The 25,949-nt window shown below is 58.2% G+C and overlaps 5 protein-coding genes across 5 annotated transcripts; 2 read left to right on the top strand and 3 right to left on the bottom strand.

Annotated features, from left to right (window-relative positions):
* Positions 1-3,207: 3,207 nt before the first annotated feature.
* GLRG_02644 (uncharacterized protein) lies at positions 3,208-6,523 on the top strand (the record flags this gene model as incomplete). The annotated part of the gene is made up of 4 exons (XM_008092653.1): positions 3,208-3,499; positions 3,627-4,730; positions 5,639-6,331; positions 6,384-6,523. The coding sequence occupies 4 exons, from the start codon at positions 3,208-3,210 to the stop codon at positions 6,521-6,523; spliced, it is 2,229 nt and encodes a 742-aa protein (XP_008090844.1).
* A 1,409-nt stretch (positions 6,524-7,932) lies between these two features.
* GLRG_02643 (uncharacterized protein) lies at positions 7,933-9,236 on the bottom strand (the record flags this gene model as incomplete). Its single annotated transcript, XM_008092652.1, has 3 exons — positions 7,933-8,190; positions 8,244-8,849; positions 8,940-9,236. 3 exons carry the CDS (start codon positions 9,234-9,236, stop codon positions 7,933-7,935), a joined length of 1,161 nt encoding a protein of 386 aa, XP_008090843.1.
* Positions 9,237-10,820: 1,584 nt separating this feature from the next.
* On the top strand, positions 10,821-12,548 carry GLRG_02642 (carboxylesterase; the record flags this gene model as incomplete). The annotated part of the gene is made up of 1 exon (XM_008092651.1): positions 10,821-12,548. The coding sequence occupies one exon, from the start codon at positions 10,821-10,823 to the stop codon at positions 12,546-12,548; it is 1,728 nt and encodes a 575-aa protein (XP_008090842.1).
* Positions 12,549-13,026: 478 nt separating this feature from the next.
* On the bottom strand, positions 13,027-14,823 carry GLRG_02641 (uncharacterized protein; the record flags this gene model as incomplete). The annotated part of the gene is made up of 1 exon (XM_008092650.1): positions 13,027-14,823. One exon carries the CDS (start codon positions 14,821-14,823, stop codon positions 13,027-13,029), a length of 1,797 nt encoding a protein of 598 aa, XP_008090841.1.
* A 1,432-nt stretch (positions 14,824-16,255) lies between these two features.
* On the bottom strand, positions 16,256-19,250 carry GLRG_02640 (uncharacterized protein; the record flags this gene model as incomplete). Its single annotated transcript, XM_008092649.1, has 2 exons — positions 16,256-16,521; positions 16,574-19,250. The coding sequence occupies 2 exons, from the start codon at positions 19,248-19,250 to the stop codon at positions 16,256-16,258; spliced, it is 2,943 nt and encodes a 980-aa protein (XP_008090840.1).
* Between the last annotated feature and the right edge of the window lie 6,699 nt (positions 19,251-25,949).

The raw sequence follows: 25,949 nt of genomic DNA, 5'->3' as shown, positions 1-25,949 counted from the left end.
GGACTCCGCCACATGTATGTTGGTCCGATTGCGTGCATTCATGATCTTAGTTACGGGCGCACGGAATATTCTGTTCATCCCAACCTTAAGCATATTAGTACATATTCAGGCTGCAAAGGGGCCCAAACCAAGGGAGTGGGAAATCAAAGTGGGAAGCTTCCTCTATCAAAGGGGGCCCCCCCCCCCTTTAATGGCGGGAAACCCCCGCCAGTGGCCCGCCCAAAGTGGCATTCGTTTTGGCAGTTGCAGTTAACTCTTTCACCCAAGTGGATCAGGGGGGGGGTTTCAGCCCCGAGAAAAAAAAAGAGAGAGAGAGGGACCCCGCACAAAGACACAAAGACAACCAAGCGGTTTATTTTTTCCCCCCCCCCCCCCCCCCAAATACTCAGAGAGAGGTGGCAGAGACAGACAGAGGGTATCCGGCGGCATCCCGGTATTATCCTGGTCCACTGGCTAGCCCCGGACGAGGCATGCCTGATTGGGTAGTGACTCCAGCTCGGCCCTGCAAGTGGGTGCCGCCATTGGTCGCTTCATCTACAATGCAGGAAACCCCTGTCACGTTTCTCCCATGCGCTGTCCCACACACCCTCCTGGGAGTACAATACGTACACAAACACAGGCGCACTCCACTCCCCATTTCACCCCATCCCACTCATGATATCCACACGCCCTCCCCCCCTCACAGCCTCCCATACCATTCCTTCACCTTCTCTTCATGAAGAGGAGGGTTCTCTGTAAGGAGAGACTCGGTGCCTTTCTAAGGTAAGACTCGCTAGCCTTACCCCCTCCATCTCAGTCTCCAGCCCCTCTTTCCCTCTTGTCCCATCTTCACCTCTTCTACAGAAAGCCAGACACACAGACGGACAGTTACGTCCTTTCCTCTCTCCTCGCCTTCCTTGCCCTCGTCCATGCCGCCATGCCATGCCATGCCTTACCCACCCTCCTTCCTGCCAATATGCACTCCCTCCCCGGTCGTTATATCCCCTGTCCTTCCTCTTTCCACGCGCCGCCTTCGTACTTTTGTGTCTCTGCAAGTTGCAGCAAGAAAAAGCATCGAGAAGCTCTTCTCTGTCGGGCTTGCTTGCCGTCCTGCATCAAACCTGCGTTCGCCAACTGACAAGATTTCACTCGGTGCCGCTCTCTATCTCTCTCTCTCTCTCTTAACTCTCTCTCAACGCTCTTCTGGTACGGTAACCAACTATTTGCTTTCCCTGTCCCTTTTCTTGCTTGCACAAGTCGCTGCGGAAACAACAGGGCGGAGAAGAAGAAAAAAAGGCAGCGCGCACACACACGCCCACACACACACACACACACATACATACATACCTACATACACATGTATGCTTGTTCATAACCCTGGCTGCATTTTTTTTTTCATACATTCTCTCTACCTGGCTTTTGTGTGGTACTTTTTATTTTTATTTCATCTTGCGCAACCCGCTGTTCGTATCTCTCTCATCTCGTTGGCTTGCTCGGCTTGTTTGACGTATTGCGATTACTATTCTCGTATTGATCCCGCACACCTCTTCACATCACTTCATTACACATCACCGTCTCATCAATATACATCACACACCGAACATGGCCTCTGGCTTGGGCGTGTGTACAACTAGCAGATGTCTGTTCGTTACCTTGCCTCCAATTTTTGCCCCACGGCCTCGGTAGCGCACTTGCAAGGACATTGCCGTTGACATGGTCGTCTCGGTTGATATCTCGCACTCCCTTATCCACACGCACACATACTCTCCGTCTCCTAATTCCTCCTTCCCCGTATGTGCCGCACCCTCGCATTGTGGTGGCCCAAGGTATCAAGGTACCGTGCCATTGCACACCCCCCTTCTCTCTTGTATTACCTTGCATTGCGCCTTCTCTGCCCCGAACAAGAAGCGACAGCGGTACTGTATCAAGCTCCACCGCGTTCGCACCCCCCTCCGGCACCTCTGGTCGTCTGCTTTTGGACTGGCTCTGGCTTTGGCTCTTGACATTTTCTCCTGTATTGTGGTGCGGGTTGGCTCCGGTCCTGGGTCTCTCCGCTGCTCTTCCGGCTCCATCTTGGGTAAGAAGAAGATACAACGCGATTCGGACGCGGCGAGTAAGATGGAGAACAGTTCTCGTCCCAAACCGCCTCCTGTCCCGACCCCGGCCCCGGCTCTCTCGCCTCCTCCCCCTCCCCTAGCACTTTGCACTATCTGCTCATCCTGTCCCAAATCATTATTCCCCATCTCCCCATCATTATTACCCACTCCAAATCCGACCTTGCTCCAATGTTCAAATAGCTACCCTGTTCCTCTCTTGTACCCTCACTCGCCCAATCCCCTCTCCTGCCCATATTCCTGCTGCACCCTCGCTCCGATCGCCATCTCTCCTCCATCCTTCATACTCCCTTGTCATCTCATTGCATCTTTTCCCGTCCCTCACGCTCTTGCTGGTGGTGTGTTCCTGTCGCCTTGTCCAACAACCGTTGGACACCCCCGGCATCACCCATTTTACCTACTCTCTCCCCCCGACTCTACCTGTACTCTCTACCTTACAATCCCTCCTCATCGTACTACCTTGTCTTTCCCCCTCTTCCCCCAGTCAAGAGATTCGCCAGAGCCAGCTAGGCTACCTACCTACCGCCTTCTCGAAACTCGACGGGTTCCGCTTCCGAGTCACCCTCGTCGTAGTAGTATCTACCTATCTACGCTCCTGCCCGACCTCTGCTCATTTTCCTTAACCGAAGCTTTTGCTTGATTATTCAGGGGTAAAGTAGAGCCAGAGTAATATCCTTCCACTCCTGATTCCTACCCTCGCCTCCGATCTGGCTACCGCGCTGTAGTATGCGTCTTAGCCTTGGGTCTGGGGCTGCCTCCTTCCCAAAGCAAAAATTCCACTTTATACCAGAAAAGGGGTCCCAAACTGGGTCTAGCACGCCTCGCCCGCGCGCAACCCTCGCCGACGAGCCAAGGAGGGGAGCAACAGGGGCAGGAAGGAACCACTTCTCAACATCCGCACCTGCCCTGGTACCTACCTGGACACCCCCCCCCCCCCCCCCCACCTTCCTCCCCCCCGTCCCCTGACAGTGTCAAGGTGCAAAAAATAAAAATACAGACGCGCCTCGCCCTGCCTTGCTTCACTTTGTTTTTTCTCCCTCCTCTTCTGCTTGTTAACATTCAACTTTAATACGTCGAAGCGTCTTTGGATGAGGGACTAATGGGTCTTTTCTCTATGCAGCATCACCCCCACCATCAGCCCCAGGGTCAAGCGCCTACTCAGCAGCAGCAACACCTGCAGCACCAGCAACATCCTCGACCCTCGAGCATCGTCCATCAACAGCATCATCCCCAGGCCCAGTCGCAGCAGCATCCCTCCTACGCCTCGGCCGGACATCCCATCGCGCCCGCCTACCAGCAGCAGAGCCAGGCCACCAGCGCACAGCACTCCCAGGACGCTCTTCCCTACTACACGCATCCGAGTCCCTACAGCACTCCAGGCGCGACAAGCGGATACACATCCGCCGGTGAGTCTCTCTGACCCTCAAACCAACCCATCCGAGACGCGTGTCCTGCGCGCGCGAACCGCAACGGGACGCGTCTTGGGATGGCTTCACTCGAGAGAGCGAGACGTGGCTGACGACGAACCGACAGATCAATCCGACATGATGGCCGCCGCTCAAATGCCGAGACCACCTTATCCTCCCATGTCCTACCACACGCCGCAGTCGAACTCGCCCGCGTCGGTGGCCTCTCCCTCCCAGCATGACCAGCACCGTAGCATCTACGGCCAGCCGCCGTCCCAGCCTCTCCAGCAGCACATGTACTACCAGACCCAGCAAGCGCACTACCCGTCGATGCAGGCGCAACCTCAGCAGTCGCCGTACGCGCAGCACGCCGCCCAGACGCACCAGTCCATGTCTTCGCAGCCCAACATGATGATGTCTGCGCAGTCTCAACAGCAGCAGCAGCAGCAGCAACAGCAACACATGCCCCAGCACGCGGCGCAACACAACCAGGCCCAGATGACCAACAGCCCGCGCGGTCAGATGAAGACGGAGCCCCAAGTGCCTCTGCAGCTCCAGAAGCCCCAGACGACCCCCATGCAGCACGCTCAGCATCCCCAGAATGGTGCCGCGCTCAACACCCCCACCGGGTCGACTCCGGGTGGCGTCAACCCCAACGCGGCGCCCGGTCCCATCCCGGCCACCACGCCTCTGGTCGTCAGGCAAGACCAGAACGGTGTTCAATGGATCGCGTTCGAGTACTCGCGCGACCGCGTCAAGATGGAGTACACCATCCGTTGCGACGTTGAGTCGGTCAACACGGATGAGCTGTCGGCCGAGTTCAAGACGGAGAACTGCGTTTACCCAAGAGCCTGCTGCCCCAAGGATCAATACCGAGGCAACCGGCAAGTGTACGAGACCGAGTGCAACACTGTCGGTTGGGCTCTCGCTCAGCTGAACCCCCCTCTGCGCGGCAAGCGAGGCCTCATCCAACGCGCCGTGGACAGCTGGCGGAACAGTAACCAAGATCCCCGGCTCCGAAGCCGAAGAGTTCGCCGCATGGCCAAGATGAACACCAGGAAGTCGGTTCAGGGAGGGCCTCACCCCGGTGGACACATGGGCGGCCCCAGTCCGCCAGGGATGCCTCAAGGTGCAGGTGGCATGGGACCCGCGGGTGCATCATCCAAGATGCCTGGTATGAACATGGGTCATATGTCGCACGCCAACGCTCCGGGTGGAGGGGATGAAGTCGGTATGTTCCACCAGATGTGATCAAGAAAGCCCCTCAGCATCTGCAGCGTTTGCGAGCCCCATCGTTGTTTGTTGAATGTTGTTGCATCGCACCGCACATACACACTGCCCGGCACAACCCCTCCCCAAAGATCGTTGATTATGTGATACCTTTCCCCCCTCTTCATCACCTGCCTGTCAGCCGTGCTCGAGAACGACACGAGCTTCATCACAAACACAATTTTTTTTATCATCTCTGTGCCTTTATTACATTATTCCTCTGCTAGTTGGTCAGATATCTCGGGTTTGGGTCCGTTGCGCTGTTGTCTTTTTTTTTTCTTGCGCTTCCTGATGTATAGCGCCCGGTTTTCGGCCGCCGCATCAAAGCAACTGCCACGATACAGCAAAGCTCGCCGCGGGTCGAGAGGGATTTCCTTTTCTCTACGGCACAGATCTGTACATTACCATAGTTGCTGCACGCAGTTGCTGCTGTTGCCGTCGTTAGTCACTTGTCCCGAACTTGTCGGGCAACATGCGGTATATCTCTTAGAAGAGATGCCGGCAAAAAGTCGCATTGCTTAGCGTTTTTTGGCATTCAACCCCATCCTTTCGCGTCCCTATCGCCTTGGCTTCTGTTGTCGTCTCGTAAGAGAAGACGTCGGAAAGAAAAAATGAGAAGGAAAATCAAAGCCCCAAAAGCTCATGCCATGGCACTCATGTACCTCCAAAAAAAAAAAAAAAATCGGAGCCCCTCCCCGAATACTCCCTTTTGTTATCTTGAGCGTTTCGCGTTGCCGTTGGTTCGTATTATCAGGGTTGTCGATCAAACATACTTACCCCTCTCGTACTCCGCTCGTCCGCATACGCCTTTCCAAAATACCGTTTCCATTATCGTTTTATTATAGCGTTGGCTGACTTATATCTGAACAGGAGATGGCGAGTACATGGATGAACACCATCACCATCACCAAGCCCCCGCAGGCCAGGCTGGCGGCGACGACGTGAGGCAGTCGCAGGTTTTCTCCAGCAGCTACGGCAGTCATAGCGGCTACCCGGCGCCCAGTTCCGGTTCGATGCCCCATATGGGCAGCGGCTCTCACGGCGGTGCCGTCACTGCGCGCCGCCACAGCCGCAGCGACAATGGCGAGCCCGAAGACCTGTTCCCTAACATCCCAGAGGCCAAGAAGCGCAAGTTCATTCTCGTCGAGGACAATGTCCGAGGCTCCCGTCTGCGTGTCAGAGTCACGCTCGACGGCGTCGACACCAAGGAGATTCCCGACTCCTTCCGCAAGGGTGCGTCCGTCTTCCCCCGGTCGTATTTCCCGCGCGAGATGCAGAGCCCGCCGCCGTCAGCCACTGGCTCCAAATTCTTCCAAGAAGATGCAGACGAGGAGGATGACGGCGTTGAGGAGACTGAAGGTCGCGGCTCCCGCAGAGGCGCCGGCAACAGCAAGTCCATGGTCAAGGTTCCCATCGGCGAGAACACCGAGGGCGAGGTTGCCATTCCGCGTATGAGGAAGAGTGTTCGAGGCAAGGAGGTTCGGCTGAACGACCTCGGGTATCGCATGGCGTGGCTGCAGAGCCGTGTCTTTGCGGGACGGACTGTGTTCCTCCAGAGAGCCCGTGAGTGTTCTGTCCCCAGTCGTTGAGTGAAGTGAGACGCTAACAGAAGCAGTGGACTGCTACCGTAACAAGACCCGTTCTGCCATCGAGTCCATCATGCAGGACGTTAAGACACTGGCACCTCACTACGAGACGCGCGTTGGCAAGCGGAAGTGGAACGAGAGAATGAGGAAGGGCGAGGCCGAGGAGTAAGCGGCTCACGCTCGACTCCCCGCTCAAGATTGCGAACACTACTATGCCCATCTGTGACGGGTTCTTCTCACTACGCACTTGGACTGACCGCATTGTCATCCACAAACCTCACCACATTCAGCATCATCCAAGCGTGTCGCACTCATCAAATCGGTTCATACATTTTCCAGTGCTTATTTCGACTTCATTCCGCGCGCATCGTCCATACCTACGTCTCACGACCACACACACACACAGAGACACGGACAACTAAAAAAGGGGAAAAAGTGAAAATATTTGTATTATACGTGCTTAATCAACCCCAGATAGGTCTAGAGAGGAGGCGAGGACAGGGGAAAGCGGAGAACCAATCTTCTCGGACGATGACGACATGACGATGACTGCTATTTCTTCTTCTTCTATACTCTCTCTCTTATCCTCTCGACCAATGGTGTGAACCGTCACTTTTTGAGGGACGGGATGGTCCAGACAGGTTTGGACAGAGGTGGCTCGGCGGAGGCTATCAATTTTTTCGTTCATGCAGCAAACAGCACACGAGCTTTGCTACGACGCCTTGGACCCACGACGAAAAGATATGAGGCGGATATCTGCTTTTTTTCCCTGCTCCAAAAAGAAAAACTTCGAGGCATTCGGTTCTATTTTTGTCATTTTTCATTTTGTTCTTCTTCAGTTGGGCTTTCTCATTTGGTTCGAGGCAGTCGAGGTTTTGTTTCCGGTGAAGGGGTGTGACGTCTGTCCGGTTTTTGTCAATTTCTCGGTACATTATTCTTCTTTCTCTTTCGTCTCATTCCTTCTCGTTTTCGGTTACTATGCGGGAAGGGGGGAGTCGTGTGCTGATTCCCGTCTTCTCCCCCCCCATCGTGGCCCGCGCGCGACATATTCTTGGCTGCCCAAACTTCGATTCTGCGAGGCGTCGGAGAGAGCGTACTTGCTGGCTTGAGATATGCTTCCCCCGCCTGGTGGCGGCGCATATGGAAGCCAAGAATGGAGGACTGACTGACAACGGGCATGGAGTGGATTTTTCTTTTTGCTCTTTTCTACTTTGGGGGGGGGGGGGGGGACGAACGGGGTTTTTATAGATTTGGCAGTTAAAGAATCACAATTTTTTTCCCGGGAGTTTTCTACATCAACAGCGCAGAGACTCCCTTGATGAGAAAGAAAAAAAAGCAAAGGTCGGTGCCATGTGACGTGTGATTTTTGACAGCGGGTCGAGGTTGATGTCGGGTTCCAAGAGGAGGGCGACCATAGTTTTGTTGCTTGGGGCTGTCGAAACCACTCACAGTAGCATGCATGCATGTCATGGCACGGTAGTGTGCAGCCGTTTGATACATTGTATACACATTAACCCGTGCTTTTGTTTTAATTCATATTTTGACTTCTCTGTTTCAACATGCGAGGCGTAAACGGCGCTAGGTCTTGGCCTCGCCCTGCACGACATGCTTGGGCGGGGCCCTCTCCCCCCTCTGGAAGACGAAGAGGGCCTCGTCCTTGCCGGCGAAGCTGGGCAGCGGGATCTGCAGGACCTTTGTCCATTCGGGCTGCTCGCGGTCCATGTACTCGTCGACGGTCATGTCGCGGAAGGCGGTGTAGCCGTTGCGGTTCTGGGTGCCGACGACGGCGAGGGTGTCGCCGCGGTAGGCGTCGACGAGGCGGCGGGTGAAGCCGCCCTCGGGGCCGCCGGCGACGGGGCCGCCGACGATGGGGTAGACGAGAGGAGGACGAGGTCGCGGCCGCCGTGAGGTTCGGTGGCTCCAAGGAAGGCGGCGCCGTCGGCGGCGACGGTGTCGGGGACCCAGGTGACGCGCCAGGCGGACTGCATGTTGTCGACGGGGTGGACGGCGGCGAGGCCGTAGGCGCGGAGCATGTGGGGACCAGTAGCCGTTGCCGGAGCCGACGTCGGCGACGGGGCCGGCCGGCGGCGAGGGTGCGGAGGGCGCAGAGGGCGTCGTGGGTCGGGGCGGCGCAGCCGAAGTGGTGCATGAGGACGGGGAAGGACGTGGTGGCTCTGCAGCCTGGCGCCGGGGCGGCCGGTGGCGGGGGTGGGCCCGCACCACTCGAGGTTCCGGCAGGACCAGGCCCAGAAGTCGAGGTAGGGGTTCGGCGGCAGGGCGGCGGCGGCGGCGGGCGACTTGACGCGGGGGACGGCGAGGGCGTCGGCGAGGGCCGGGTGGACGTGGCGGCGGGCGAGGAGGTGGGCGGCGGCGGCGGCGCGCACCGAGCCCTTCTTCGCGTTGGCGAGGAAGGACTTGAGCGCGGCCGGGGTCGAGGTGGTCGGGGAGAAGATCTGGATGTAGGCGTCGATGTCGGCGCGGGGCGGGGGGTCGAGCTGGCGGCGGGGTCAGCTGGGGGGACGACATGAAGTATATGTGACCTGAGATGAAAGAGAGAAAGAGAGAGAGAGAGAGGCTGGACGCACCGGCTTCCCGTCGTTTTCGTCGTCGCGGTACCACGCGTGCATGCCGTTGGCGGCGCCCATGGCGACGACGCGCTGGACCTCGGCGAGGCGGACGGCGGTCATGGCGTGGTAGACATAGTCGTCGCGCTCGGGGAGGCGGAAGGAGACGACGATGGCGCCGTAAAAGTCGTCCTTGGCGAGGAGCTCGTTGGCGCGCTCGCGGCGGGCGGCGTCCTTGGCGTACTCGTCCGGTGAGAAGGTCGGGCTGCCGACGCAGTAGGTGAACTTGCCGCCCTTGGCGGCCACGGTCGCGGGCATTGCGGAAGAGCGGGGGGCGGTTGTTGTTGTTGTTGTTGTTCTCTGAAACGCCATGTGAGTTTCGTGCCGAGGTTTTGTGTCAAGGTTGAGAGAGGTGTTTTTATTTTTATTTTTTACTTACCTAAGACGCTGTTGTCGCGTTGTGAGGGGGCAACTGATTGAGTGTAGAGAATGTCGTGCTCGGAAGAGGTGTGCGGGATGTCCGGGATGTCGTTGGACTTTGGCCGGGAGATCGGAGACGTCGGGAGGGCCGGAGGGGGGTTGATGTTCGGGGCCCTGGTCGTCCAGCGCTGGGAGCCCGAGTTTTCGGGGCCGTGTTTCTCGGAGCGGACGGATGTCGTCATAGCTTTTTCTTTTCTTTTTTTCTTTCCTTCTTTCTCATTCTTGGGTTAGCTCCCCTGTTACGTAAGCCCAAGGGCTAGATAAAGCGGCCACACATCCCCCGCACAAAGCTGTGCCAATCAAAACACACACGGTACGGAGCACCTCCCCGCCCCCGGAAATGAACGGTTGATTTTGTCCATGTATTCCACTTTCGTACCGATGCCCGCTTTCTGTGTGTAGAACCTTGCTCGTGCTAGGAGCTCGTTGATTCGTATTTCTCCCTCCGTGTTGGAAATTTGCACATGCCCTTTACCTTTACCCTTGGGTTCCTAGCACGCAGCCAGACACCGTTTGGCCGGGTTTCGGGGGCCAGATCTGCGTTCCGGGTTCCCCGCTGTGCTGATCTCCTGACCGACCGACCCCTGGCCATATCTGAATACCCATCCATCCCCTGTTAGCCGGAATTGTCCGCATCTTCAGAGGTCGGCCGCGATCCGACGGTGTAAGCCATTCGCGGCACGCCGTACCCTGTTTCCATGCCGCAATCTCATGCCGTAATGCCATAGTAGGGTCCATCCGCGTACGTAGGCCTTCTTCTTCTTGCTACTGCTCATGACTCGAACCCGGAGGCTAGCACAAGTCTTCCCAGCCCATCCATCCATGGCTTCTTCCTTGTCCAGAATAGGTAGCCGGCGTAACCATCTTCTCGGGAGTTGACCGTGTGCCAAGCAACACCAGCTTCCTCCTGGCCGCCATGGCCTTCTCTCTCTCCTTTATTCCCCAAAGCTGCCAGAGTAGGGCCGATTATGCACGACGACTGCGGGGTAGAACAACCCGAACCATTGCATCGGGCGGCGCGTTCGTTTTTTTCCCTTGTCAAGTACTGGATATTGTTTCCTTTCGACACACAGCAAGCTATCGAATATCTGCCCCGGCGGCGGTACGACCTCGCGGCGACCTCTTCGCGATGGACAAGTGACGTAACCTACACGCCTTGGCTTGGATGCCACCCCGGCCCAATCTGGGGTCTCGTGGTTCGATGCCGGGATCGCCGCCCTTGAGCCTCGGTGGGCTATCGTCTCCAGCATGGAGTCCAACCTAGGTAGATTGCCAATGTCCGGCCTTCGCTCAGGCGCCCCCACTGCTACCCCGGGTACATAACGCTCGCGACTCGCCGCCGTTGTGGCTGGCGAGAGAGGGTGAGATGCAGCGTACGCCAGTCAAGCACCGTCAGCACCCGCAGCTCACCTCCGGAACGCCATGGCTCGATTCAACCTGCTCGCGGCCCTCTCGGCGGCTTGTGCCACGGCCTCCGCCCTCGTCCCGAGACAGGCCGTCCCGGACAGCAACAACAACGCCGCCGCCGCCGCCTCCGCTCCCACCGTCGACCTCAAGAACGGCTCCTACTACGGCGTCTACAGCCCCTCCTACGACCAGGACTTCTTCCTCGGCATGCCCTATGCCCGCCCCCCCGTCGACGACCTCCGCTTCCGCGTGCCCCAGCCCCTGAACTCCTCCTGGGAGGGCACCCGCAACGCCACCGAGTACTCCCCGCTGTGCTTCGGCTACGGCAGCGACACCTGGGTCCTGGGCAACCACGTGTCCGAGGACTGCCTCACCATCAACGTCGTCCGCCCTCACGGCGTCGCCGCCGACGCCAAGCTCCCCGTCGCCCTCTGGATCCACGGCGGCGGCCTGACCAACGGCGGCAGCGCCGACCCCCGCTACAACCTCTCCTTCATCGTCGACCAGGGCGTGAGCATGGGCACCCCCTTCGTCGCCGCCAGCATAAACTACCGCCTGCACGCCTGGGGCTTCCTGTGGAGCGACGAGCTCAAGGCCGAGGGCGCCGGCAACCTCGGCTTCCGCGACCAGCGTCTCGCCCTGCACTGGGTCCGTGAGAACATCGCCGCCTTCGGCGGCGACCCGACCCAAGTCACCCTCTGGGGCGAGAGCGCCGGCGCCCGCAGCGTCTCCACGCAGATGCTTGCCTACGGCGGCCGCGACGACGGCCTCTACCGCGCCGCCATCCTGCAGAGCGGCACCGGCCTCGGCACCAACTTTGGCGAAGTCGAGTCCGCCGCCACCACCACCTGGCAGGACTACTACGACGGCATCGTGGCCAAGGTCAACTGCACCTCGGCCGCCAGCACCCTCGCGTGCCTCCGCCGCGTGCCGGCCTGGGACCTGAGCAACGTCATCAACGCCACCGCCGCGACCCCCGACTTCTCCGGCGTGGTCGACGGCGACTTCCTCGTCGCCGCGCGCCACGAGCTCGTCAACGAGGGCCGCTTCACCCACGTCCCGCTCATCATCGGCACCAACTCGGACGAGGGCACCCAGTTCGGCGTCAAGGGCGTCAACACCACCGAGCAGTGGTGCGCCTACCTCCGCTCCGGCGGCGCCGGCAACGTCACGACCGACGTCCTCTCGGCCCTTTACCCGGACATCCCGCGCCTCGGCAACCCGGCGGTCCTCGAGGGCCGCCCGACAGGCGCCGACGCCTGGTACGGCGCCATGTGGAAGCGCGTCAACGCCTTCGCCGGCGACCGGGCCCAGCACGCGCCCCGCCGCCTCTTCGCCCGCCGCTGGGCCGCCGCGAACCAGACCGTCTACTCGTACAACTTCAACGTGCTGGTCAACGGCCTGCCGCCCGTCCGGGGCGTCGACCACTTCCAGGAAGTCGCCTTCGTCTTCGACAACACGGGCGGCCTCGGCTACGAGACCGCCGTCGCCGTCGACCCCTTCCAGGGCAAGCCCGAGACCTACAAGCAGCTGGCCGGCCTCATGTCGCGCATGTGGGTCGCCTTCATCGCCAAGGGCGACCCGAACCGGAGCGGCGCGAGCAACGTCACCTGGCCGGCGTACCGCCCCGAGAGCCCCGAGATCATCAGCTTCGACGCCAACGTCACCTCGCTGGCGCGCGTCCTGCCCGACACCTACCGCACGGAGCAGATGGAGTACCTCATCCAGAAGCTGTGGTCGTGAGTCGAGCCGCCTGGAATGGGTGAGTCGAGGGGGCCTTTGCAGTGAAGAAATAGTAAAAAGTAAAATGAAATGAAATAAAAATCGAGATTTTCAGAGATTGTCACAGCCATCTTCTTCACTCGGGCGATGTTCTTCTTTTGTTTACCAAATCACTTTTGTATTAAAGCGCACTAGACTACGTCCCCCGGGCCTTTCGGCACACGCTCGTGTCAACCATTTTGTCTGTCTCCGTTACTCCGTCCCAGCAAGCGAACTGAACCCCCCCCTTTCGAAATTCGACGAACCTTGACGACTAGACGGATTTGCAACACCGATTCCGAAAGAAAAACAAAACAAAAACAACAACAAACGTATACTGGCGATCACACTTGGCTGCCGTCGATGGGCCCAAGAACCGACCTCCACGAAAAGGCGAGGGGGGAGGCCTTTCCCGTATGTGCCGTCCACCCTTGGACGGTCTTTGAGTAACCGTTCCTACTTACTTCTGGGTGTCGGCCGAGGTCTGGCCGAATGCGGGCCTGAACCCGGGAACCGGCCCCTCACGATCATCATGCCGCCCGGGCAACAGCATATGTGGGCGTGAGGGAATACAGTGTAAGGGCCGATCTCTGTTGGGATAGTAATCCGGAAGGGGGTGGGTGGGCAGCGGGAGATCATCCAGAGTCAGAAATTTGTGAGCGGGAGGTTCACAAGACGAATCTTGGGGGGTGACGGGGACAGGGGGCACGTCCAGGATGGGACGGGGCAGGGTCGGGATGATGGGCCTGAGTTCATTGTCCCGGGTGAGCTGCGGCTCCGCCTGGCTGCGCTTGATGACGGGTTCGGTGGGACGGGGGGGTACTTCCGGGTCACTCCCTAATCCCGCTGCGGGCATGGTGGGGTAGGGGTTGAGGATGTAGGTCGGGGTGTAGTCAGAGGTGGAGGCGGAGGCGGAGGCGGAGGAGGAGGAGGAAGTGGCGGAGGAGGAGGAGGAAGTGGCGGCGGAGGTGGTAGTGGTGGTAGTGGTCATCGGCTTCTGGGGCCACTTGGGCTTCTTAGGTGTCGTGGGCGTCGTGGCGCAGGGTTTAGTCGGGCCCCATTTCTGGCGGCACTTTTTGCCGCGCCAGTGGCCGGGGGCCTCGTTGCTAACCGCCTCCTGGCCGGGCGTCTCCCTCTTCTGGATCGTCTCCTTGGGGAGCGTCTGCTTGCGGAGCTGCTCTTCGCGGAGCTTCACTTCGCGGAGCCTCTCCTCGTGGGCCTTCTGCTCACGGAGCTTCTCTTCGCGGGCCTTCTCTTCCTCGCGGGACAGATACTTGAGGTGCCTGTCACAGCTGCCGCACAAGTTCTCGCACTTTTTGGAGCGGCACTTGAAGAAGAGTAAACCGGCCCCCTTGCCCGCGGCCCGCTCCTGTACGGGGGCGCCGGTGCTGGTCGCGGCGGTGGACGCCGTAGGTGTCTCCGCCGTGGGTGTCTTCGCCGAGGATCCGGAGCCGGAGCCGGTGGAGGTAGGGGCGGCGGACGCCGTGGGTGTCTCCGCCGTGGGTGTCTCCGCGGAGGATCCGGAGCCGGTGGAGGAGGCAGGGGCGGTGGTGACGACGACCGGGGTCGGAAGCTTGAGCTTGGCGAAGGACTTCATCTTCGCGACTTCGACGGACATGGTCCTCCTCGTCTGCAGGTCCCACCAGCCCTTAGGGCCCCATTTGGTCGGTTCCGCGCCGAAGGTCGTGGACACGGTGACTTGCGCGTCCCGCTTAGGCAAATTGACGCGGGTGGCGGTCGTGGTAGTAGACGCCGTGGGTGTTTCCGCCGAGAAGCCGGAGCCGGAGCCGGAGCCGGAGCTGGTGGAAGTGGGGGCGGTGGTGGCGTTGGCCGCGGTCAGAAGCTTGAACTTGGAAAGGGACTTCATCCTCGCGACTTCGACGGATATAGTCTTCTTCGTCTGCGTGCGGAACCACTCCTTAAGGGCGAGTCTGGTCTTGTCCGCGCCGATGGTCGGGGCCGCGGTGACTTGCGCGTCCCGCTTGGGCAAAATGACGCGGGTGGCAGTAGACGCCGGGGAGCCCGAGCCGGTGGTGGTGACGGTGGTGAAGGAGTTCAAGGCCGGAAGATTGGGCGGGACGTCGACCTTCTTGAGCTTCCGCTGCTGCCTGAGCCACTCAACGAAGCTGGGCTCGAGCTTGACTGTGCCGATCGTCGGGCTTACGTCCGGCTCGTCTCCGCCGCTCTGGGTCTGGGCGCCGACCAGGAAGGGGCCGACAGCGGCCAGGAGGCCGGTCAAGAAGACGACGTGTCTCATCTCGGGGTGTTGTTCTGTCTTTGTGGAGTTGCGGTGGTGTCCAAAGACGGGCGAGCGGTTGATGATGAGGAGGAAACGGGGAAGAGAGAGAGAGGGAGAGAGAGATGTCAGTCGATAGGGGGCAGCATTATATATGCACCTGGCTGGCGGATTCGGAGAAGGTAGGAGATGGCGAGAGGCGCAAAAGGTGGTGGTTCTGGGTTTGACTTTCGCTGGGGAGCCCCCCTCCCATACGGCACCATGAGAGGTGGGAGGATAGTGTGATGCGTCGCGAGGGAGGCCGCCCAGGAACCCTTTAGGAAACCATGGTATCTCTGGCGGAGGAGAGTTGAAGGCGGACACGGTTCTCGGAGACCTGGGGGGAGCTGGCGGACGAGACGCGACATATATGTCTTGTCTGGGTGAGGCTCTTGAGGTAGCGCGCCGTAGAGTGGCGGAACTCTCACCAGCCTCAAACGGCCAACCTCAACGGCCGGGGACATCAAGTCATCCGTATGCGAGAGGGATCCAAGCTTTAAAGTAACCCAGTCAGCCTCGGAACTCACTCCAGACTGAAGCTTCAAGGGTGATCAATACAACGCCATGTATCTGATAGCATCATCGCAAGATAGCACAATACTGACATGCTACACAATCGTTTCTACCTCCCCACGCCCCACACCACGAGAAAGTTGAGGCGAAGAGTGGGAGTACCAGACCACTCATCAGGGTGCCCAAGAGTTGACAGACAGACACCAGCACCTCTCTCCCTCTAGGACGTCCGACAACCAGAAACGTCAACCATCTCTCAACTCCGCCCCTCCGACCCGTCTTCTCATGCGAACAACACCATGGTTCCCGTATAGACTAAGAATCACAAAATCCGACACGCGCTTACCGCCGAGGCCGGAAAACGGATATCAAACTGCTGCTGCTTTCCCTAGCGCCGTCAAGGGCCCCCCTCTCCACCAAACCCACACGACCAACCAGCATTCTCTCCTCAAAACCCAAACCCCAAAAACCCTCATCCTCGCAAGCCAACACGTCATAGTGTTCGCGCGGACGCAAGACCAGTTCGTGCGAGCCGCCTCACGAGACCACTTACACTGGGTCCTTGGATGGCTGGCTTCTCCCTGTCGAACCTTGGCGCTACAGGTGGGCCCCCTTGAGCATTCGTCTTTGTCTCGAACCACATAAAACAAAAAGTTACGCCTTCGAATGCATGTGTTTATAGGGTTTTGCATTGCCTTCGTAGCCGCTATCCTTTTCTCTTCCTTTGTAGATAAAAACCATACATTCCCCCAAATCGTGATAAACATGACAAAAAGTTGGTTTTGTTCTTTTTAAATGAAAAAGTATACGATTCTCGCTTCATGGGCTCATCGCCAGATGCTGTCATGACCAAAACTGCTTCTCCACATGACCCTCCCCTCGTACATTGGTTTCATCACCTTCAGCCCTCAATGGCCAGAGGCTCGCGCTCGCGGTCCCGGTGGTGACGGTGGTAATCATCACGACGCCTTGGGTCATCGTAATCGTCGTCGTCTCGACGGTGTCTGCGGGAACGGTCCCTATCGCGATCGTCGTCGTAACGGTCATCGTCGTCTTCTTCTCTCCTATGGTAACGGTGCCTCCGCCTGTTATCGTCATCGCTATCCCGATCGCGGCCACGGTCGTAGTCCCGGTCGCGGTCTTTGCCAGACTCTTCACGCCTCCGCTCTGTACCATTTGTTAGTCCGGATCATGTAAAAGTCCAGGGCCGTTTACACACCTCTCAAGACCTGCGTTGCGGCAGCATAGGCCTGGATTTCCTCCTTGCTGAGAACGCGAAGGACGATGACGAAATCGTCGCGAACCTCAAAGCGCTCCTTGCCGATGGTCAACGCCTCCGGGTTGACAATCTTGCGACTGATCTTGGTCCATCGGGCACCGGGTGGGACCTCCTTTAACTTCTTGTCATCCTTGTGGGGCGCAACACCCTCACGGACGGGGTTGTCTTCTTCCGGGAACCGACTGGGTGCCTTCAGAATGCCCTTGAGAGGTTTGGCATCGGACTTGTCGCGGGGTGGTGACACGACGCGGACCTGCTTCTCGTCCGAACGAGGCGGCGTCGTATCACGGCCGCGGTGGTCATCTTTGGACGAGACAGTGACTGAATCGGCCGACGGGACAGAAACGGGCGATTCCCGCTTTGGAGGAGGTGATTCCTTCTTGGGCGAAGGCGTGCGTTCCTTCGTTTCTGGGATAGGGAGGTCGGCGTAGGTTTGCTGGTCCGACCTGTCATCCCTCTCCAACCGATCGGACCTGTCCAGTCGCTCAGATCGCTCCGATCGCTCGTATCTCTCGGGACGTTCCGATCGTTCCGATCGTTCAGGGCGTTCCAACCTTTCGGAACGTTCCGGGCGTTCGGCGCGATCCGACCTGTCTGCGAGTATGGGCACCTTCTCCTTGGGTTTGTCGTCCTTCATGGCCGCCAACTGCTCCTTCAACTCCCGGATATCATTCGTGTTGGTAGGGTTGAAGCCGATTGCCTGCCTCTTGGGCCGCCTGGACTTTTGTTCGTCGTCGTCTGGAGAGGCATCGCGTTGTGATGTAGGAAGGCTGTCGCCCGTGGGCCGAGCCTCGGCCTCCCGGCGGCTGCGGCTGCGGCTCCGTTCTCTGTCGCGGTCTCTGTCACGGTCTCTGTCACGGTCACGAGCCTCGTCATCTTGATCCGCAGTTGCTCTGCGTGTCTCGATGATGACAGGGGCACGGTCGCGGGGGTCTCGAGACTCGCCTCGAGGCCTATATCTTTCAGCAGTACGAGCTCCAACGTCTTCCTCGTCGCTACGGCGGCGAGACTCCCGCTCGAGCTTCTCGGGGCGTTCGTCCTTCTCCTTCTCCTTCGCCGTGGAGCCGAGGCCAATCGCGGTGGCTGCAAGGCCGAGTCCCGCAGTCAGCTTGTCGCGCAACCGTTTTCGCTCAGCTTCATCTTCAGTCGCCGTACTCGTGCGGCGCAGATGCCGGTCCTTATCATCCCGACGCTTGGACTCGTCATCCGAGCCCCTCTTGGCGTCCGAGGGGGAAGTTCGGTGGCCGCCGCGCGACTCGGGCCGGTATCCGGGTCGTGATTCAGAGTGGTACCCGTTCCGCGACTCAGGGCGTGCTTCTCTGCGCGGCTCACGCCGGTCTTCAAAGTCGCCGCCGACAGGGGCCGAGTCTGTACGAATGCCGAAACCTCGCGACGCTACACCATCGTCGTAGTAATCGCCGCTGCCATAGACAGGGTCGTATTTACGATCAACGTCCCTGGCCTGCCGCTGGGCACGGTCGTCTTCGCGGCTTCGGTAATATTCCTCGTGATGGCTGGACCGCGGGGGGCCTTCTTGGTACACCGAGACAGGACGTCGAGAGGCGGTGGCACCTGCGACTGTTGCGGCGGCTACAGACGGCGCAGCTACATCCAAAGACGATGGGCCACCGATGGAGCGTCGATCTTTCGGGCTGTGAGGCACCGGTAGATGAACAGGCGCTGCGGGAGCTGCGGGAGGGATGGTAGGGATCGCCGGGTCATAAACATTCGTGGCCGAGCGGTTGATCTTATCGAAACCCCGGGTGCTGGGCGGGGGGCCAGATCGCTTGTCGTATCGGCCAGCATCGTTGTAAGGGCGACTTGCGCTTTCGGTTGTCGTCACATTGACACTGGGACGGTAGTAGCCCCGGTCGATGCTCTCTCTCCGGCGAGATCGTGATGGGGGCCGGCTGTGGTCCAAGTCGTAGCGTGCGAGGTCGCTTGGTGTAGTATATTCGTAGCCGTCTCCGCCAATGTCGATGGGGGCACTGGCGTGTCGAGTGCTGCTGGGGTAGACGGTGGACGACCTCGGCGGGCGGTATGTGTCTAGTCTGATTGCGGCAGGATCGAGAGTTCGCTCGCGTAGACGAGTAAACTCTTCGTTGTCCATTGTGGCACTGTAAGAGCCACCTCGGTGATGGCTTCGGGAACGTATGGAGGAGGCGGGCTGGGTGTAGAAGGTCGAATCGCTGGAGCGATAGTCGTCACGAGTCGGGCTGGAGTGTCTATTGCTCGAAGAATGGTGGGATGACGAGCTCGCCTGCGGTCGGGCCTGGGTTGTTGTAACAATGACTGGACGAGCGGCGGTAGAGTCGAGGGTCGACGAGCGATGGTTACGGGTGCGGCTCGCTTCTCTCAGGCCTGTTCCACGAGTAAGAGGGTCCTTGGTAACGGCGTAGGTTGTTGTGGTAGTCGCCGGAGTGGCCGACTGGTGATGGTGGTGGCCCCGAGAGCTCGCTGGTGCGTATCTAGTCGAAGACGTGGGCATGACATGAATATCTCCTCCATACATGGAGCTGTAGCCGATGCTCGTCGGAAGCGAAGCCCTTGCGGGATTGAATGTGGGAGACCGCGGGCGGGCGGTTGTGTACCGCGAAGAGGAGTAGCGGTGATCCATGGTGACCTCTAGCGGCCGAGCCGGTGACAAGTCGTTTTGGTCGACGTCGTCGCTCTCGTCGCTGCGGTTATCACCGCCAAAGTATTGTGCAGGAAGACTACCAAGAGCCTCGGGAGGAGAGAACAGCGAGGGAAGTATATGAGGGGGCTGCTGGAATTGGGTTGGGCGCTGACTGGCTTGAATAGATAGCCCAGAGACGGAGAGGGACGGAGGTAGCGGGAAGATTCACGTCGCAACCACGTGAGGATTCTGCCCTAGTGAATTCCTTTTGGCCTTTTTTTTTCCCTCTTCCTCTTTTTTTTTTTTTTTTCTTTCCCTTGCACCTAGGTGTGCTTTGGCGTCCGGTGGCTTTCCAGGCCTATTGCTCGTTTGAGGGGGTGTTGTGGTGTCTCACTTTCTTGGTCGGTTTTCTGGACGAGACAATATACCAAACGGACGGGGCCCTTTTTTTTTCCCTCGGTCTTTTTCTTCTTGGAGGAGGAAATGTATTGTAAGGCAGGGTGCGAGGGAGAGAAGAAGGAGGAGGAGGAGGAGGAGGAGGAGGAGGGGCAGTCGTTAGGAAGCCCACCGAAGCGGAATAGTCGCCAGTATGAGCTGTGAGAATGGCGGGGTCCGGTCTCCCCTCAGTTCACCTCAGTTTAATTCAATATCCAGTCTTGCTTGCGCTTATGAGGCCCCCCCGGTCAAATGGGACTGGGGCTAGGTGTCGTCGTCGGGTTCGGGTCAGGCCAGGTGGGCTAGGTCAGGCTAGAGTGGGTGGACTGGATTGGACTGGCTTCAGATCGCTGTCGAAACGTCCAAGCTCGCAATGAAGTTCTAGTGTACTGCACTGCACTGCTGCACTGCATGCACCTGCAGCTGTGGGAGAAAAGAGGGGCGAGTCAGCTTTCCGAGGAGCACGAGAATCGAGGGTGCAATCAAAGCAATGGGCAGAGTGGGCGAGGGTGTGGCCGGGGGCGTGGGCTCAAAAATAGGACGAAGACGTGAATCCATGCACCGTCCCCGTATGAGTTCCAGACAAAACAAGACAGATAGTGGATGGTGCCGAGTATGGATGATGCGCATGACATATGGTGTAGGGTTTATGGCATGTAGGAGGATATAGATGAGTATGGGAGAAGGGAGTTAGCATCACTCACCAGATGACAAAGATAACGTCACCGAGGCTGAGGCTGTTGGCGAATAAGAAAAAGAGAGAGTAAGACGAGGATGAGGGGCGAAAATTGGGCGATGATTGAAAGACACTGCAACGTCAAGTATTTTTTTGAGAGGACAAGGGGGGGGTTATCCTGGGCGCAATGACGACGCTACGAGTCGACTGATCCTTGCCGACACGGAGTAAGGATCGCGGGGAGGGGTTCGCTTTAATCATGGATGGCCCGGGGACACCCTCAAGTCAGCCAAGGGGAAGAAAGCACACTCGGCCAGCAAACGGTCAGCGAAACGGCCAGGCAACTTGACTGGTTGCCGAGAGCTTGTCTTCGGTGTACACCATCATCCGTAGTGCAATTACCTGCCGGTATGGTGTTGCGTGCCGCCGATGATGGTGTCCTGGTACGTATGTTGACGAAGCACAGAGGAGAGGACCAAGGACTTGGTTGATAAGGCCAAGGAATGTCACCGCGCCGACGTTGCGGCCGGCCTGCCGTCGCCAAAGGAATGTTCTTCTAGTACCGAGTAGGGGCCCTGGGAACACGACGAGGGGGCTGCCATTATCCGGGTTCGAAAAAACGGCTAGGTGCCACTCCCGCCTTGTCAAGGCTGCGTATAGGTAGCACAGATATAGGTATTCTTGTGAGGTATTGAAAAGATGGACGGAAGCCAACAGTTAGTTGGTTGTATACACACTCCCTCCCATCCGGGCTGACACAGAACGAAAAGGGTTGGCAGAAGATGGCCGGGCGTGCGTCAGCGTCAATGCCAACGCCAATGCCGTGCCGTAGCGCCCCCGCCCGTCAGCGACAAAACCACCCAGACTCTGACAAACTGCGACTGGGCTGGTCTATCTCGACTTCTGCAGTTTGGGTTTGCCCTTTCAGCCCACCTCAGGCAACGACCAAAACAGACAGGTCGCTACTTGGCCACAAAGAACCTAGTCAAAGTCGCTCAGACTCGAGATACAAGCGTCAGGCCGGTCAGAGGGTACATGCAGCGAAGCGGCTTGCTTTGCTAGAGCCGTTTCGTCTCTGCAGTCGAGGGAGGTAGTTCTTGCCGAGTTCAGACGAAAGAAAAGCGAGCAGACGGTTTGCATGCCATTGCCGTCCTTGTCTCGATATCTGCGCATCTGCGCACCTGCGCTCTCTTGTGTAAACTACGTGGGGCCTCGAGCAGGCACAGCAGCAGGAAAAGCCGGCTTCATCCTGCAGAGTCGTTCTTTGAGCTGCAAGTAGCCGCCCAAGGGAGTGTTTTCCAGTCGAGCGGCACCACAGCGCCGAAGAAGGCCATCAGGCGTGGGTGAAATATGATGTGATGACACGCAGGCTGTTGCTTTGCTGAGCGCTGACGTCTCGAGTCAGGAGACAGCAGGCATTCAGAAACAAAAATATCCCCCCCGAGTGGCGGGAAATACACCTGCGAAATTGGTGCGATTAGTTCGACCCGAGCATTCGATTGGCGGTGCTGATTCAGGAGAGGAGTGAAACCTTGGGGGACAGTGACAGGTGAAAGAGGCGAGGCAAGGTACCAAATTTGCCATCGATGTCGGTTTGCAGGCCGTTGGCAGGCTGGCAGGTTTGATGGCTTCTGGTAGGGTTTCGCGGGTGTGCGAAACGGTCGCTCCCTTGCCGTTTCGGGAAGCCGGTTGTCGTCCGTGTCGATCACGACGATGACGTCCTACCGGACGACCGCCCCAAGACAAGGCCCAGGACCCGGCGATCTTGTCTTTTCCAGGGCTTTTTTTTTTTTAAATTAACCGTACCGGTAGTAGTAGCTCGAGTTGGGAATTACCGTACAATACCTAGTTTAGAGGTCGAGTGGCACCAGACAGGTCTCGCCCAACAGACTCCACCACCGCCCCCTCCCGGCAAGGCACACATCAGATGGGGTCCATTGGGGTCTAGTGCCTGAGAACAAGCTCGGAGCTGTCGGTTTCTCGTGTTGCGTGGGCTGCTACTGGATACGGTGCCCTGATATTGTGCAGATGCAATGCGGCCGACATCTTGGAATGCGAAGAGGGAAACCCGGAACAAGGCACTTCAGCCCCCGCCGGAGCAGGTGAAGATTTCGAGTGCTGCTTCATTTATTCGTTCGTCAAATAGTACCCTGCCATCTTGAACGTCGCAGCTGTCCCTTGTGCTGTGCAGTGGCAGTGACGCCGTCTGAGTGGATGCTAGGATCAAGGGATCTAGGCCTAGGTAGGTAGGGGGGAGTTTCGGGTCCCTGACTACATACCTACCGGTAGGTAACCAATACACACGGTTGCTGTCAACAGAAGTAAAGGCTGGAATTGGGGCGACGTCAGTTGGATCGGTAATGATGATTGGTGGTCTCGGATGGGACCGGTGTTAGCGCGTGGTGACGATGGGAGTCTATGAACCTGGATTGAGGTGAATCAATGAGGAGCGTCAACATTCGTCCTTTGGATATGTATCTTACGTGCGAAGTTGGGCGGGCTGGATTGGTTTGGCGACGGTGGACTTGCCAGAGTTACGCTGACGGGATGTTTCCAGACGGTTCGGCTGACTAAGAAACGACAGTACCTGGATACACGTGCAAGTACGACATCTGTACAAGCATATTCCATTAGGCAGGTACGTACATCAGAAAGCCTACCGGTGCATCAGAGTCATAGGTATCTACTTGTGGCACGGAAGGGGAGTCCGGTCCAAGATACAGTTTCTAGGAAGGCGCGCACTGCAGGTCAATCTCGGAAGGGAAGGCAGGTGAGGTAGATACCTATCTAGGCAGGCAGGCAGACGTCTGCTCCTGCTGTTGCTGCTCCAGACGGAGAAAGAGACAACGACCGGAACAATCCAGCAACGCCAAAACACACCTGATGGGCGAAATGTTGTCATCTCCCGCCGTCAACCAGCAACATTCATCGGCAAAACACCACACCAGTGCCAACTTGTCCGTCCGTCCGTCCGTCCGTCCAGACATCCCGCCCAGCCTGCCAGGCCATCGCCCCTCGCCGCACAAGCGATATCGACTTCAGCCGAGTCCATTGGCCGCCTGGAGGCATTATTGTCCTATTCTCTGCCTGTCCTGCAATTCGCCGAACCCAAACGGCCACGATCCCCTCCTGTCGCGGACATCGATGCATCCAGTGTCAACCATTTTCTAAACCCCACCACCGAGCCGCCACCCCGATTTTAACCTAAACCATCTCCATGTCTGAGTGGATTTGCTGCTGTATGTGGGCTTGTCTCTCATCACTCGACATCCTGGTCTGTTGGGCTCCATTGCAACTTTGCACATCGATCCCGCGGCCGTCGGCACCACCAAACTCCATGCCCCATTTCGACCCAACCGCTGCCTCGTCCATCTTCGGCTTCAAGCCTGCTACGCCTGCCCGCTCCCTGCCCTGGCCTGACTGTCCCTCCCCGCCGGCACGGTAGCCCTACCACGCCCAACTGTGGGACGCACCGAAAAGCATTTCTGAAACCCTCTCCGCGGCGTCCTTTTCTTGATCTGAACCGGAATGTCATGGCACGCCCATCGACGGCAATTATCCCATGCAATTTTCAGGCCCATGTTGAAGAGCAACAATTGAGGACGAGACAGCCCCGCCCGCACTCCTACAGACCACCGTATCACGCCCAACGCTCTTGTACACTGCCATCACTACTACCATCACCAGGGGTTCCGCCTCGGACTAAGGACTTTGCTGTCCCTTTCCATTGCGCCTGCAGCATGTTGCCTTTCTGTGAGACGCATCCCCGAGGTTTCTGCATCTGTAGGCTAAGCCACTGTGCAAACACCCGGCCAAACAAGTGTTGCCTTGCATCTGTCCGCCGTGACTCGAAACCCTTTCTTTGACTCTTCCTCCACCTTAATCCGCACGCAACTGCCGCGTGGGGTCGTTGGGGCTGATCTTTGAGCCCCAAACATGCGATGCGACTTGAGAAATCTCCGTTGCCCTGCTCACCGCCACAACTCCCCTCCTCTTAATCGCCCGGTAATTTGCGCTATTTCTCTCGACATTACAGGACATGCAAAGAGCAACTAGTGTAACGTCCCCCAGGACGCCTCAGCTGTGTGTGTGTGCAATGTGACATGCGATAACTTAATACAAGGAATGGCTGTCTATCCATCCGCGCAAACCACCCGATGTATATGGTAGCCATGTGATGGCCCGTCGTTTTTTACCCCGACAAGGACCATCCCGTCTGAAAGGATTCGCCAAACAGCCCTGCCGAGAGACATGGCCGTGAGCAATGATCTCCCCAATGCTTTGTTTCGCCTAGCCTACAGCTCCTAAGATGGCCAGCTGGAAAATTTTCATCCACCAGCAGCGCATCTCTCGCAACTCTTCGGGACGCCTAATTCCACTCGAGCCATATCTCCGTCCGACAATGTTGGCAGTTGGGCTGGGACGGACCCGAGGGCGAGGGGGGCCATTCTATCGAAAGCCCATGCCGTAGAAGCCCAAGACGAGGACCCCCCGGCCTTGACAACCCTCAAGGAACTTAGGGATGTCGTTGGGTTCTCGCCCGCTCGGTCGGGCACATCCATCCAGAAGCCCCTTTCGCTGGCCGCCCACTCCATGTTTCTCGCGCTGCAGGCCCACGAGTAATCCCCCCCCCCTAGGGCATCATTGTTTGACTGGCGATTTTGTGAAAAATTGGAAGTCGCGGTGCTCGCATCTCGATCTCTTGACGTTTCACCCAGATCGACGGTTGATAGCGGGCCCTGAGGCGATACGTGCGCATGCTTGATACGCCGGCATGCTTTTTTCTCTGTGCTAACAGGATGCGTCAAGCCACCTAGGTAGTCTCGGTTGAGCTGTGGCCGCCGATACTTTGAGGCCTGGACTGGTCGTCTTCCCACGTGGGTTGCCATAGTGCCAAGGACAAACTGCAGTGCCATCTGAACTGAGGTTGCCGATGTCTTTCAGAAGCAAAACAGCAGTGCGACTGACCGATTAATAAGCCAGGGACGCCCACAACTCATGCATTCCTGGTTTCATGAAACCATCCAGCGCGAGTTAATAAAGGCGTGGCAGACCAGGCCTCGCTCTGAACAGTGTACAGGGCCTTGCATGTGCCGCCGCAATCACATCGAACCTAGCTCCGCGGGCCGGTCCAGCTCAGCCTCGGGAAGACCAAAAACATGCAGTCCTGGTCTCGAGCCTTGGCTCTCCTTCTCATCCCACACGGCTGTTGTTGGAAAACAAGAGACATGAAGGGCCCCCCTTGTTCTCGCACAAAGACGTTGAGCTTCGTAAGCACTTATAGTCCAGACCGGAATCAATGACAACCGACCGCGTACCGAAACTGCCACGTATGCCGGCCAAACTGTACCGGCACACCGGATTCCGCCATGAGTCGTCCCCCTCGCCTCACTTTGACTTCACCAGGGAGGCTAATAAGCCCGCTCATCCAAGCCCGAAAGAACCTTTCGGCACATCGAAGATTAGTTTTGCTTCACGGGCCGGGAGAACTATCACAAGCCAAAAAAAGGGGTAAAAAAAACCTAGATAACAAAAAGCTCAGTGGACCCTGAGTTGAGGGGAGTGCGAAACATATCCAGGTGAGAGAT

Source organism: Colletotrichum graminicola (assembly GCF_000149035.1).
Source record: "Colletotrichum graminicola M1.001 genomic scaffold supercont1.5, whole genome shotgun sequence".
NCBI lineage: Eukaryota > Fungi > Ascomycota > Sordariomycetes > Glomerellales > Glomerellaceae > Colletotrichum > Colletotrichum graminicola.
The sequence above is the reverse complement of the archived record's forward strand: the minus strand, read 5'-3'. Positions and strand labels throughout refer to the sequence as shown.